Source organism: Hippocampus bargibanti, linkage group LG08, assembly GCF_051943395.1.
Source record: "Hippocampus bargibanti isolate YZ-2025 linkage group LG08, ASM5194339v1, whole genome shotgun sequence".
Lineage (NCBI taxonomy): Eukaryota > Metazoa > Chordata > Actinopteri > Syngnathiformes > Syngnathidae > Hippocampus > Hippocampus bargibanti.
The window spans coordinates 6,269,954-6,284,936 of NC_142741.1; the positions used below are offsets into that span (position 1 = coordinate 6,269,954).

General features: G+C 40.6%; 1 protein-coding gene across 4 annotated transcripts in view; it reads left to right on the top strand.

Moving 5' to 3' along the window:
* slc39a10 (solute carrier family 39 member 10) overlaps positions 1 to 10,238 on the top strand; it is a 38,804-nt gene extending 28,566 nt beyond the window's left edge. For all 4 annotated transcript variants that reach the window (XM_089003485.1, XM_089003483.1, XM_089003486.1 and 1 more), the window contains exons 4-10: positions 2,229 to 2,404; positions 2,477 to 2,635; positions 2,730 to 2,838; positions 2,904 to 3,158; positions 4,110 to 4,190; positions 6,174 to 6,364; positions 8,437 to 10,238. In XM_089003485.1, the coding sequence (XP_088859611.1) occupies positions 2,229 to 2,404; positions 2,477 to 2,635; positions 2,730 to 2,838; positions 2,904 to 3,158; positions 4,110 to 4,190; positions 6,174 to 6,364; positions 8,437 to 8,589 (1,124 nt within the window). In that variant the 3' untranslated portion in view covers positions 8,590 to 10,238. The remainder of the gene's footprint in view (positions 1 to 2,228; positions 2,405 to 2,476; positions 2,636 to 2,729; positions 2,839 to 2,903; positions 3,159 to 4,109; positions 4,191 to 6,173; positions 6,365 to 8,436) is intronic.
* The last annotated feature ends 4,745 nt before the right edge of the window (positions 10,239 to 14,983 follow it).

The following is a 14,983-nucleotide window of genomic DNA, read 5'->3' on the forward strand; positions in this document are numbered from 1 at the left end:
CCGAATAAAATAATGTGGCTGGTCAGATTTGGCCCTCGAGCCTGACCTTGGACACCTGTGATGTAAGGGATTAGCCAGCTAACTGAATAGAAAACGAGCTAGTTAATGCAATCACGAGCTAGCTCATTAGCTACCTTGACTTGAATAGCAGCCACCAGCTCGATTGCTAGCTATCTCAATCGTTAGCTAGCTCAAGCGCTAGCTAGCTTGTTAGCTACCTTGAGTTGGTCACCTGTGCTCTTTTCCATTCCCTTTCTTTTTTTCTTTTTTAATGATAAAAATCGAAGAACGCTCGCCTTTTGGGGGGGGGGGGGGGGGTTCGCGTATCAAATGTGCCCGCGGTGGCTTCGTCTCGTGTCACCGTCCCCAAAATAGAAACGTTAACAAGGGAAGATGGCACGAAGGAGTGGAAAAGGGCAAAGCTAGCTCCTCGTTAGTGACAAAATAAAAACGAAGGAGATTCACCCATCGGCATCAGCGTGCGCCACCTGGGCTTTCTGCCGTTTACCTCCTGCCGGCATCGGTGGGGATGGGGGCCGCTTCCTTTTGTGCTGCGTACCAATTGGGAGCCATTTTTTTCCTTAGACGCGACTCACGGGAAGGTCACAATGAGATGGAGATAAGTTGCGGACCGGCGGTCGTGCCCGCATTTTTCAGTCAATAAAAATCTGGCGGCCAAACGTCACAGCGGTGAGCGATCCGGCGACGCTTTGGCAAACGCGCCAACGCTGCTTGTGACATTGAATTTTTCATGCCGCATGAAGTATTTCGTCCTCCGTGACCAAAAAGTCATTCACTTTTTTTTTTTCACGTCGGCCTTGCGCTGTTTTGACAGATTAAAACGATAGCGGCAATTTTTTATCCCGCCGCTCCGCATGGCGACTTCCGACGACGGTGTCGAGCGCACATAAAATCGTAATCGCAGAGTCTGCTTGGAATGCTGGTTTTTAAAAAAAGTTTCTTGCTTCGGGCCTCACAAGGTTTGCTGGATTGAAAAAGCCACTAGTCCGCTCCCCATAACCTCATTCCTAACCCGAAGCTAACCCCTAGCTCCTAACCTAACCTCAACCTAACCCTGAAACTGACCCCTAATTCCAAGACGAACCAACAACCCTAACCCCTGACCCTAATACTAAACCCGAACCCAACCCTAGCCCTGAACCCAAACCCCAATCCTAACCTAACTCCCAACCATAAACCCAATCATATCCCCGAATTTAACCCCTTACCCAACCCCAATTTCCAAGACCTGACCCCAATGCGAGCCCCTAACCCGACCTTAACCCCCGAACCTAACCCCGGTCCCAACCCTAACCCTTAATTTCAATCCTAACCCAACTATAACCGTGAACCCAACCCTAATTCCAAGTCAAACACTAACCCCTGACCCCAATCCTAATCGCTCACCTGATACCTAACCCCAATCCTAGCCCCTAACCTAACCCAACCCTAATTTAACCCCTAACCTAACCCCTATCCCTAACCAAACCCTAACCCTCAATTTCAATCATAACTATAACCGCTAACACAACCCTCATTCCAAGACTAACCCCTGACCCCAATCCTAACACCTAACCTAACCCCTATCCCTAACCAAACCCTAACACTCAATTTCAATCCTAACCCCTATCCCTAACCAAACCCTAACCCTCAATTTCAATCCTAACTCAACTATAACCGCTAACACAACCCTCATTCCAAGACTAACCCCTGACCCCAATCCTAACACCTAACCTAACCCCTATCCCTAACCCAACCCTAACCAAACCCTAACCCTCAATTTCAATCCTAACCCCTAACCTAACCCAACTGTAACCCTCAATTTCAATCCTAACCCAACTATAACCCGTAACCCAACCCTAATTCCAAATCAAACCCCTAACCCCAATCCTATCCCTTATCCCTAACCAAACCTTAACCCAACTATAACCCCAAACCCAACTTTAATTTCAAGACAAACGCCTAACCCTTGACCCCAATCCTAACCCCTAACCCAACTCTAACCCCAATTCTAGCCCCTAACCCAACCCTAACACGACCTTAACTCCTAATCCCAATCCTTACCCTTAACCTAACCCAACCCTAACCCTCCCTTAACTCTTAACCCAACCCCTATCCCAACCCTAACCCTTAACCTCAACCCCTAACCTAAACCCTAACCCCCATCACTTCCTCAACCCCATCCGTGAGTCATTCGCATGAAAATAGTCCTTGATTTTTGTCCTCAGTGTGGACGTGGGTGTGGGGCTTTGTGTCCATCACCATTATCAGCCTGCTGTCCCTGCTGGGGGTGGTCTTGGTGCCTATCCTCAACCAGTCCTGCTTCAAGTTCCTTCTCACCTTCCTGGTGGCGCTGGCCGTCGGCACCCTCAGCGGCGACGCCCTCCTTCACCTGCTACCTCACGTGAGTCTCGCTTCGGCGCCCGTCCACTTCGCCGCGACAACTCTTTCGCCAACGTTTGCTTTCCGTCGGCAGTCGCAAGGGCAGCACGACCACGACGCCGGCGAACACAGCACTGATCTGGCCAGCGACTTTGACGGCGTTTGGAAGGGCCTGACGGCGTTGGCCGGCATCTACCTCCTTTTCATTTTCGAGCATTGCATCGGCATGTTTAAGCTCTACAAGGAGCAACGGGTGAGGCCGGACGGCGCCGTTTTACTCCGACTCAAGCGCCAAATTTTGTCATCTGGGCGAACGAATTGTTCAAATCGGCGTTTGTTACCACAAGGCGGCGAAAAAAGCGAGCGAAGAAGGCGAGATCGGCCACAAGTTGTCGGACCACCAATCAAACCGCCACTCGGATGCCGAATGGGTGCACTTGAAGGCACTCGGCGATGGTGAGTCACGCCCACTTTTGCCCGTCACCCGCCATTTCTGACTCCGCCCACCTGCCACCATTTAGATCCCGACGACGTCGAGCATGACGACACGCAACTGACAGAATTGCGGACGCCTGACCCCGCCGCCGCCAAAACGGTGGCCAAGGCGTCGGACGTCCGTAAGGTGGCGCCGGGCGGCCGTGGCCACGCCCACTCTCACTCCCACGCCGCCAACTGCCACTCGGATCAGGAGATGAAGGACGCCGGCATCGCCAGCATCGCCTGGATGGTCATCATGGGCGACGGCATGCATAACTTCAGCGACGGGCTGGCCATCGGTACGTCCCCGGACCGCCTCGCCCCCCGATAAAGCGCTGGTCAGACCTCTGGCAATGTTTTTTTCACTTCCACAAGGGGGCAGCATTTCACTTTTTGTCCACGTTAGCGCTTTGTTCTAGCTTCTGCTGTTGTTAAATAATAATACATTTCATTTCTAAGTGCCTTTCAAAACTCTCACGGTTATTTTACAGTCACAGGATCAGTTTTTCTGTGGGTGAGGAGCGGCAGCAACACGCGCCAGCGATCTCTCAACCCGGAAGTAACTCAAATAGAAAGAAAGCTAGGTAGCTAGCCAATACCTAGCTAATAGCTAGCCAGCTAGATAGCTAGCCACCCAGATAGCTAATAATACATTTCATTTCTAAACGCCTTTCAAAACTCTCAGGGTAACTTTACAGTCACAGGATCAGTTTCTGTGTGGGTAAGCAGCGGCAGCCACACGCGCCAGCGTTCAATCAACCCGGAAGTAACTCAAATAGAAAAAAAGCTAGCTAGCTAGCCAATAGATAGTTAATAGCTAACCAGCTAGATAGCTAGCCAGCCAGATAGATAGCTTCATAGCTAATAAATAGCTAGCTAGATAGCAAATAGATAGCTAGCGAAATAGCTAGCTCGATAGCTGGATTGCTAGATAAATAAATCAAGAAATATTCACACTAAATGCTGATTTCATAACATTATTATATTAAAGCGCTAGCTAAATCAATGTTATTATATATATATAATATTTTGTACATCAGCCCCCATTTAAAGCTCATATAACTCCAGAGTCATATAACTTATGAATTAACTCTTTTTTTTCTGATGAAATAAGAGACCGTAAGGTTTCTAACGCTGTATTGATTGTTTATGTTGTCCTAAAACTCAATATTCTGTGGGTCCTGCAATTCGAGTGACAATGACAAAAACCCTGGCGCTGGAGTTAAAATGGCGACTCTCTGTTCTTTCAGGCGCGGCGTTCAGCGCAAACCTCACGGGAGGCATCAGTACTTCCGTGGCTGTTTTCTGCCACGAACTACCTCATGAACTTGGTAAGTGCTTACTTAACCCTTTACTCTCCCCTGCGCTTCCTTCTATGTCACTTCCTGGTGTTGCGTCTCATTGTCACGACGCATTATCCTCTTGTAGCGTTCCGTTGCGAGTCCACGTCTTTGTATTGTTCAATATCGATAAAAGAAATACATCAGGCAACCAAATCGGTTGTCAAACAGTTTTCTGGAACGGATTATGGTGGAAAAGCCAGGTTTGACTCGACAGTGATACCTCAGTTTACAAACTTAATTGGTTCATAGAAAGTGTTTGTAAGGCAAAAAGTTTGCCTTCCAAACATTTATCCCCCAGAAGAAACAATTAAAGTGAGACTAATCCATTCCCATGTCCCCATAAAACATCATTTTCTACTTAATAAGCCTTAAAACTACACAAAATATACATTATTTTATGTAGAATAAATGTGCTCTTGTAATTTAATTAAAGAAATAAACTGTAATGTACAGTCGTTTTATTGACCTATGTGATGGTCGTTGATGTAGTTGCCTCTTGATGATATCCGAGTGAAGTTGCCGTTCTTTCTTGACGATAATACCCTCACTCACACTGTCCCCCGCTAGCTGCTTTCCGTTAATCCAAATCAACATCAGTTTTTCAATCTCTTCTCTCGCCGTTGCTTAGACAACACAGAAACACCCTTAGCCACACGTAGCAATGGTCGACTTAGCATACTGGTACTGGGACGCTAAGTCACACAAACGCACACCTCGTTGATGATCTCCTTCTTCTGCTCGGCTGTAATTTTCTTTTGTGTCCTCTTTGGCTTAACATGAGCCTGTGGTGGGGTCTTTTTTGGTTGCATAATAGAAAAAGTACTCCACTCGATAGCAAACCACATCTGCACTCAAAGAAAGGGGGTTACAAAAACTAGTCCGCCAGCCACCGTGGCGCCGTGTGGTTTGGTGTTCATCCGCCGAAAACTGGTTTGTATGTCAAGATTATATTCTTGCGAATTTAATGTCCGTAAAGCGAAAAGTTTGTAAGCTGAAGCGTTCGTAAACTGAAGTATCACTGTACAGTGATACCTTGGTTTACAAACTTAATTCGTTCCCAGACAGTGTTTAAGGTGAAAAGTGTGTATCCCAAAAAATAATTTCCCATAGGCAACAATTTAAATCAGAATAATCTGTTCCCAGGTCCCCATAAAACATAATTTTCTACTTTCTAATTTTCTAAGCCTTAAAACTACACAAAATATACCTTATTTTACGTATAATAAATCTGCTATGGTATTATAATTAAAGAAATAAACTGTAATGTATAGTAAAGTCGTTTTATTTACCTTTGTGATGGTCGTTGATGGCTTGATGGAATGGAGTGGCTGCTTTCATCAGCATTAAACACTTGATGAGGAATGTAGCCTTCTTCTTTCACCATCTTGAGGAATGCTCTCTTGTAGGTGCTTTCTCTTTGATCATTTTATCTAGTTCCTCATCAATTGTGTTCTGTTTAGCTTTTTGCATCAAGTGTGCAGATGGCTTGTGCGGGTTGTTTGTGGAGCCTGATTGATGGGATATTTTACCCTTGCAGCCTACACTCTGCCTTTGAACTATCAAAGTTGAAACACTCTCACTGTCATCTGCCTGTCTCTTTAATGTTTAAACCACCCCCTCCCCCTCACTGTTCTTGACCAATCACGTGGCTTTAACCGAAGACTGGTGGTGGGGAATAGAGGACAAAAACAGTCGGCTGCCATGTTGTTGTTAGAAGAACGGGCTCGTTCGCGAAAGACACATCACTCATTGAGGCAGCTCCGTGTACGAAAAAAGTTCGTATGCCAAGGTAAAATTGTCATAAATGTAACATTCGTAAACCGAAAAGTTCGTAAACCGAGGTATCAACTGTATATGGAACAACTTTGAAAATACACCATTCATTGTCGGGTAGTGGTGCCTTATACACTGTAAAATACGGTCGTTGCCTTTATGAAATGAAAACTGGACCCCGCCCCCTTTGTGTGTCAGGTGACTTTGCGGTGCTGCTGAAAGCGGGCATGTCGGTGAAGCAGGCCATTGTTTACAACCTGCTGTCGGCCCTCATGGCCTACGTGGGAATGCTGATCGGCACCGCCGTGGGCCAGTACACCCACAACGTCACCAGCTGGATCTTCGCCGTCACCGCCGGGATGTTCCTCTACGTGGCTCTGGTGGACATGGTGAGGAAAACGCACCAGCTTAACTTGCTGGTTCTCAAAGCAAAGCAACAAAATGTTTACTGGAAGGGAGAAAAAAAAAGATAATTTTATGATGCAAAACCCACTGAAATATTTGTGGGATCTTCACTGAGTTGACTTAGGCAAGAGGAAGTAGATGAACACCCACCGAGAAAAAAACACAAAATAAAATATTTATTATTATTCTATTATTTTTTTTGTCTTTCGTCTATTATTATTATTATTATTATTATTATTATTATTATTATTATTATTATTATTATTATTATTATTATTATTAATAATAATAATAATAACATGTAATTATTAATACCACTATAATAATTAATAATGTATAATATTAATAATTAATAATAATATGGTTATTATTATTATTGCACATTTCCCATTGAGGGATGAATAAAGGTTTTCTGATTATTATTATTATTATTATTACAGTAAAGTCTCGTTATATCGATATCGGTTATATCGATAGTACCGCTTATTACGATACTATTTCTATGAACGCAAGGAGAAAATTCGATATCGATATAACGAGACTTTATTATTATTATTATTATTTATTATTATTATTATTATTATTATTACCTGGATGGCTATTTAGCTAGCTACCTAGCTGGCTATCAATTTGCTATCTAGCAGGCGAGCTATTAGTTATACAGCGAGCTAGCTACCTAGCTAGCTATCTATTAACTAGCTAGCTTTCTATCTATTTGAGTTACTTCCGGGTTAGGTGAACGCCGGCGCGTGTGGCTGCCGCTGCTCACCCACAGAAAAACTGATCCTGTGACTGATAAGTGACCTTAAGAGTTTTGAAAGGTGCTTAGAAATGAAATTTATTGTTATTATTATTATTATTATTATTATTATTATTAGTAGTAGTAGTAGTAGTAGTGGTGGTCGTAGTAGTAGTACATTTAGTATTATTATTATTATTATTAGTAGTAGTAATATTATTATTATTATTATTATTATTATTATTATTATTATTATTATTATTAGTCTTGTTCTTATTAGTATTATTATTATTAGTATATATTAATAATTAATAATATTCATAATATGGTTATTATGATTGCAATTTTGCCCATTGTGGGACGAATAAAGGTTTTCTGATGATGATTATTATTATTACAGTAAAGTCTCGTTATATCGATATCGGATATATCGATAGTCCCGGTTATATCGATACTATTTCTACGCACGCACGGAGAAAATTACATGCAAACAGGGTCGGATATATCGATAGTCCCGCTTATATCGATATTTTTTCGGACTCCCTTGAATATCGATATAACGAGACTTTACTGTATTATTATTATTACATGGCTGGCTATCTAGCTAGCTACCTAGCTGGCTATCAATTTGCTATCTATTGGCTATCTGATTATTAAGATTATTATTATTATTAAGGTTATTATTATTATTGTTATTATTATTATTATTACTACCTGCCTGGCTATTTAGCTAGCTACCTAGCTGGCTATCAATTTGCTATCTATTAGCTATTTGGCTGGCTCGCTAGCTATCTAGCAGGCTATCTATTAGTTATACAGCGAGCTAGCTACCTAGCTAGCTGTCTATCTATTGGCTATCTATTAGCCAGCTAGCTTTCTATCTATTTGAGTTACTTCCGGGTGGGTGAACACCGGCGCGTGTGGCTGCCACTGCTCACCCACAGAAAAACTGATCCTGTGACTGATATGTGACTTTGAGAGTTTTGAAAGGTGCTTAGAAATGCATTATTATTATTATTATTATTATTATTATTATTATTAGTAGTAGTAGTAGTAGTAGTATTTTTAGTATTATTAGTAGTAGTAGTAGTAGTATTATTAGTATTAGTAGTATTATTATTAGTATTAGTATTATTTTTATTATTATATTATTATTATTATTATTAGTATTAGTAGTAGTAGTAGTAGTAGTATTTTTAGTATTATTATTAGTAGTAGTATTAGTAATAGTATTATTTTTTGTATCATTATTATTATTATTATTATTATTATTATTATTATTATTAATTATTATTGGTATTTTCCCGTCGTCGCCAGTTGCCCGAGTTGCTCCACGGCGACAGCGAGGTGCACAAGCGCTGCCGGCTCGGCCATTTTTTCCTGCAGAACCTCGGATTGCTGACCGGCTTCGGCATCATGTTGCTCATCGCCATTTTTGAGGATCGCATCGTTTTTGACTTTGGCTTTTAAAAGCCGAGCTAAAATGGAGGAGGGGGCGGGAAAGAGGCGGAGCTTGCAAGAGTGGAGCTTATCAGTATTTTTTTTTTCTTTTGGGGCTCGGCGTCGCTTTTCGTGACCTCAATTTGTCGTGTTTACAGATACAATCCCCCCCCCCTGCCTGATCTGACCTCTGACCCTCCTTCCCTCTCAATCGTCTTCCATCGAAGCATTTATCCTACCAAGCACAAACGAGCCACCTACATGATTCCCTCCCCCCGCAATTTTTTTTGGGGTATTTCTTTAAAACACCATGTCCTAACAAGATCGGCCATTTTGTTGGAGGGGGGGCAGTTCTTTAAGCCGCCATGTCATAACAAGATCGGCCATATTGGAGGGGGCAATCCGTGCATGAAAATCTATTGTCTGAATTTTGAGAGGCCTTACTCGCTAGCGCCCCCGCCCCCGGTACGCTATGTGAAATTACTATGGATAACAAAGAGTGCCCGAAATTAAATTGGGGCCGGCGGCGGGTTGCTCGACGTCGCTTTTCGTGACCTCAATGTCATTTGTCGTGTTTACAGACACCCCCTCATCCGAACCCCCCCCCCCCCCCCCCCAAACGAGCCATCTACCTGATTTCCTATAAATTGCCCCCTACCCCAGATATTGTTTTTTGGGCAGTTCTTTAAGCCGCCATGTCATAACAAGATCGGCCATTTTGGAGGGGGCAGAGGGCAATTTGTATCCCGTGCATGAAAAGCTACTGTATTTTAAGAGGCCTTGCTCGCTAGCGCCCCCCCTGGTACGCTACGTGAAATCGCCGTGGACTTGAAATCACAAAAAAAATGTTTCAAGCATGCCCGAAATTAAATCGGAAAGTCGTCCATTTCAATCGGAAGCAAAAATATTTGGAGGTTGGGGGGGGGGGTCGCCTGACTTGACAATTTGCGCAAATTCAACGTTTTTTGTGTGTTTAGTTAGCAATGTGAATGTCAAACTTACAATTGCCTTTTTTCGCGTTTAGTTGCGTAGAGTTCCGTTTTTCACCGAGCTGAGTTTTTGTGTCGTTTTTGTTTTTTAACGTTTTCTTAACGTAGTTTGAGTTAACATTTTGAAGCTTCAATTTGCAAAATATCGTTAGGGTTTCTCCACGGGGGGGGTTCCAATCTTGATGAGTGCAGTGGCTACGTCAGTTAGCTTTGGCTGCTAGGATATTTTGTGTGTGTGTGTGCGTGCGTGCGCACGACCATTGAAACTGTCACCGTGTGACATTTTTTTTTGTGGGAGTGGGGGAGGGGTCACTCCAATCATAGCATGAGCAGCATCCAGTGTGTACATTTTTGTGTCGACTGTAAAAAAATGGTTTTGTAGTGCCAAAAAAGACGCACCTCCAGATTAGTTTTGTGACAAAAAATCATGCAAACGACAAGAAAAAAAAATGGCTACCATTTTTCGGAGAAATGTTTGCGATTTTCGCATTTTGTCAAATTTGTCGTCATGCCTGCTGTTGTCGTTCGGGTCAGCTGTCTTGTGTTCCGAATTGCGATGTTTTTATTTCCGTTTGGGAAAGCCAAGCGTACGTGTGGCTGGTTTGTTCAGCAATTGTCTGTGTTCATGTTGGCTCTGCTCTCATGTTGTCCCAAAAAAAAAAAAAAATTAAAAAGATTTTTCATCAATTTTTATGTTGACGGGATTTTTTTGTGTGCCGGAGCTTTGAGGTGTGTTTAAAGTTCAGATTCTGAACTAAAAGTGAGAATCCGACCATCTTTATTTAAAGGAAGGCGTTTTTGACCAGAAAAAAATGACCATGTATATTCAGGCGATTTTAGCTGAAAAAAGCGTCCATGTATAGTAAGGCGTTTTTAGCCGTAAAAAAATACCATGTATATATTAAGGCGTTTTTAGCCGTAAAAAACGACCATGTGTAGTAAGGCGTTTTTAGCCGTAAAAAACGACCATCTATAGTAAGGCCGTAAAAAACGACCATGTATAGTAAGGCGTTTTTAGCCGTAAAAAAAACGACCATGTATAGTAAGGTGTTTTTAGTTGAAAAAAACGACCATGTATAGTAAGGCGTTTTTGACCCAAAAAAAAACGACCATGTGTAGTAAGGCGTTTTTTGCCATAAAAAAACGACCATGTATAGTAAGGTGATTTTAGCCAATAAAAAAGACCATGTATAATAAGGCGTATTTGGCCGTAAAAAACGACCATGTATATAGTAAGGCGTTTTTAGTTGTAAAAAACGACCATGTATAGTAAGGCGTTTTTAGCTGAAAAAAAAGACCATGTATAGTAAGGCGTTTTTAGCCGAAAAAAACGACCATGTATAGTAAGGCGTTTTTAGCCGAAAAAAAGACCATGTATAGTAAGGCGTTTTTAGCCGAAAAAAACGACCATGTATAGTAAGGCGTTTTTAGCCGAAAAAAACGACCATGTATAGTAAGGCGTTTTTAGCCGAAAAAAAAGACCATGTATAGTAAGGCGTTTTTGACCAAAAAAACGACCATGTATAGTAAGGCGTTTTTGACCAAAAAAACGACCATGTATAGTAAGGCGTTTTTGACCAAAAAAACGACCATGTATAGTAAGGCGTTTTTGACCAAAAAAACGACCATGTATAGTAAGGCGTTTTTGACCAAAAAAACGACCATGTATAGTAAGGCGTTTTTAGCCGAAAAAAACGACCATGTATAGTAAGGCGTTTTTAGCCGTAAAAAAACGACCATGTATAGTAAGGCGTTTTTAGCTGAAAAAAACGACCATGTATATAGTAAGGCGTTTTTAACCGTAAAAAAAGACCATGTATAGTAAGGCGTTTTTAGCCGTACAAAACGACCATGTATAGTAAGGCGTTTTTAGACGTACAAAACGACCATGTATAGTAAGGCGTTTTTAACCAAAAAAACGACCATGTATAGTAAGGCGTTTTTGACCAAAAAAACGACCATGTATAGTAAGGCGTTTGTAGGCGTAAAAAAACGACCATCTATAGTAAGGCCAATAAAAACGTCCATGTATAGTAAGGCGTTTTTAGCCGTAAAAAAAACGACCATGTATATAGTAAGGCGTTTTAGTTGATAAAAACGTCCATGTATAGTAAGGCGTTTTTGACCCGAAAAAAAACGACCATGTGTAGTAAGGCGTTTTTTGCCATAAAAAAAACGACCATGTATAGTAAGGTGATTTTAGCCAATAAAAAAGTCCATTTATAATAAGGCGTATTTGGCCGTAAAAAACGACCATGTATATAGTAAGGCGTTTTTAGTTGATAAAAACGACCATGTGTAGTAAGGCGTTTTTAACCGTAAAAAAAGACCATGTATAGTAAGGCGTTTTTAACCGTAAAAAAGACCATGTATAGTAAGGCGTTTTTAGCCGAAAAAAACGACCATGTAGTAAGGCGTTTTTAGCCGTAAAAACCGACCATGTATAGTAAGGCGTTTTTAACCGTAAAAAACGACCATGTATAGTAAAGTATTTTTAACCGTAAAAAAGACCATGTATAGTAAGGCGTTTTTAGCCGAAAAAAACGACCATGTAGTAAGGCGTTTTTAGCCGTAAAAAACGACCATGTATAGTAAGGCGTTTTTAGCCGAAAAAAAAGACCATGTATAGTAAGGCGTTTTTGACCAAAACAACGACCATGTATAGTAAGCCGTTTTTGACCAAAACAACGACCATGTATAGTAAGGCGTTTTTGACCCGAAAAAAAACGACCATGTGTAGTAAGCCGTTTTTTGCCATAAAAAAACGACCATGTATAGTAAGGTGATTTTAGCCAATAAAAAAGTCCATTTATAATAAGGCGTATTTGGCCGTAAAAAACGACCATGTATATAGTAAGGCGTTTTTAGTTGATAAAAACGACCATGTGTAGTAAGGCGTTTTTAACCGTAAAAAAAGACCATGTATAGTAAGGCGTTTTTAACCGTAAAAAACGACCATGTATAGTAAAGTATTTTTAACCGTAAAAAAGACCATGTATAGTAAGGCGTTTTTAGCCGAAAAAAACGACCATGTAGTAAGGCGTTTTTAGCCGTAAAAAACGACCATGTATAGTAAGGCGTTTTTAGCCGAAAAAAAAGACCATGTATAGTAAGGCGTTTTTGACCAAAACAACGACCATGTATAGTAAGCCGTTTTTGACCAAAACAACGACCATGTATAGTAAGGCGTTTTTGACCAATAAAACGACCATGTATAGTAAGGCGTTTTTGACCAAAAAAACGACCATGTATAGTAAGGCGTTTTTGACCAAAAAAACGACCATGTATAGTAAGGTGATTTTAGCCGTACAAAACGACCATGTATAGTAAGGCGTTTTTAGCCGTAAAGAAAGACCATGTATAGTAAGGCGTTTTTAGCCGTATAAAAATGACCATGTATTGTAAGGCGTTTTTAACCGTAAAAAAAGACCATGTATAGTAAGGTGTTTTTAGCCGTACAAAACGACCATGTATAGTAAGGCGTTTTTAGCCGTACAAAACGACCATGTATAGTAAAGCGTTTTTAACCGTAAAAAACGACCATGTATAGTAAGGCGTTTTTAACCGTAAAAAAGACCATGTATAGTAAGGCGTTTTTAGCCGTAAAAAACGACCATGTATACTAAGGCGTTTTTAGCCGTAAAAAACGACCATGTATAGTAAGGCGTTTTTGACCAAAAAAACGACCATGTATAGTAAGGCGTTTTTGACCAAAAAAACGACCATGTATAGTAAGGCGTTTTTTACCAAAAAAACCACCATGTATAGTAAGGCGTTTTTTGACCAAAAAAACGACCATGTATAGTAAGGCGTTTTTAGCTGTAAAAAACGACCATGTATAGTAAGGCGTTTTTAGCTGAAAAAAACGACCATGTATAGTAAGGCGTTTTTAGCTGAAAAAAACGACCATGTATAGTAAGGCGTTTTTAGCAGAAAAAAACGACCATGTATAGTAAGGCGTTTTTAGCTGAAAAAAACGACCATGTATAGTAAGGCGTTTTTAGCCGGAAAAAAAGACCATGTATAGTAAGGCGTTTTTGACCAAAAAAACGACCATGTATAGTAAGGCGTTTTTGACCAAAACAACGACCATGTATAGTAAGGCGTTTTTGACCAAAACAACGACCATGTATAGTAAGGCGTTTTTGACCAAAAAAACGACCATGTATAGTAAGGCGTTTTTAGCTGTAAAAAACGACCATGTATAGTAAGGCGTTTTTAGCTGAAAAAAACGACCATGTATAGTAAGCCGTTTTTAGCAGAAAAAAACGACCATGTATAGTAAGGCGTTTTTAGCTGAAAAAAACGACCATGTATAGTAAGGCGTTTTTAGCCGGAAAAAAAGACCATGTATAGTAAGGCGTTTTTGACCAAAAAAACGACCATGTATAGTAAGGCGTTTTTGACCAAAACAACGACCATGTATAGTAAGGCGTTTTTTACCAAAACAACGACCATGTATAGTAAGGCGTTTTTGACCAAAAAAACGACCATGTATAGTAAGGCGTTTTTGACCAAAAAAACCACCATGTATAGTAAGGCGTTTTTGACCAAAAAAACGACCATGTATAGTAAGGTGATTTTAGCCAATAAAAAAGTCCATTTATAATAAGGCGTATTTGGCCGTAAAAAAACGACCATGTATATAGTAAGGCGTTTTTAACCGTAAAGAAAGACCATGTATAGTAAGGCGTTTTTAGCCGTATAAAAATGACCATGTATTGTAAGGCGTTTTTAACCGTAAGAAAAGACCATGTATAGTAAGGTGTTTTTAGCCGTACAAAACGACCATGTATAGTAAGGTGTTTTTAGCCGTACAAAACGACCATGTATAGTAAAGCGTTTTTAACCGTAAAAAAACGACCATGTATAGTAAGGCGTTTTTAACCGTAAAAAAAGACCATGAAAAGTAAGGCGTTTTTAACCGAAAAAAAAGACCATGTATACTAAGGCGTTTTTTGCTGAAAAAAACGACCATGTATAGTAAGGGTTTTTAACCGTTAAAAAGGACCATGTATAGTAAGGCGTTTTTAGCCGAAAAAAACGACGATGTATAGTAGGCGTTTTTAGCCGTAAAAAACAACCATGTATAGTAAGGCGTTTTTAACCGTAAAAAACGACCATGTATTGTAAGGCGTTTTTAGTTGATAAAAACGACCATGTGTAGTAAGGCGTTTTTAGCCGTAAAAAACGACCATGTATAGTAAGGCGTTTTTAACCGTAAAAAAGACCATGTATAGTAAGGCGTTTTTAGCAACAAAAAAAACGACCATGTATAGTAAGGCGTTTTTAACCGTAAAAAAGACCATGTATAGTAAGGCGTTTTTAACCGTAAAAACGACCATGTATAGTAAGGCGTTTTTAACCGTAAAAAAGACCATGTATAGTAAGGCGTTTTAAGCAACAAAAAAACGACCATGTATAGTAAGCCGTTT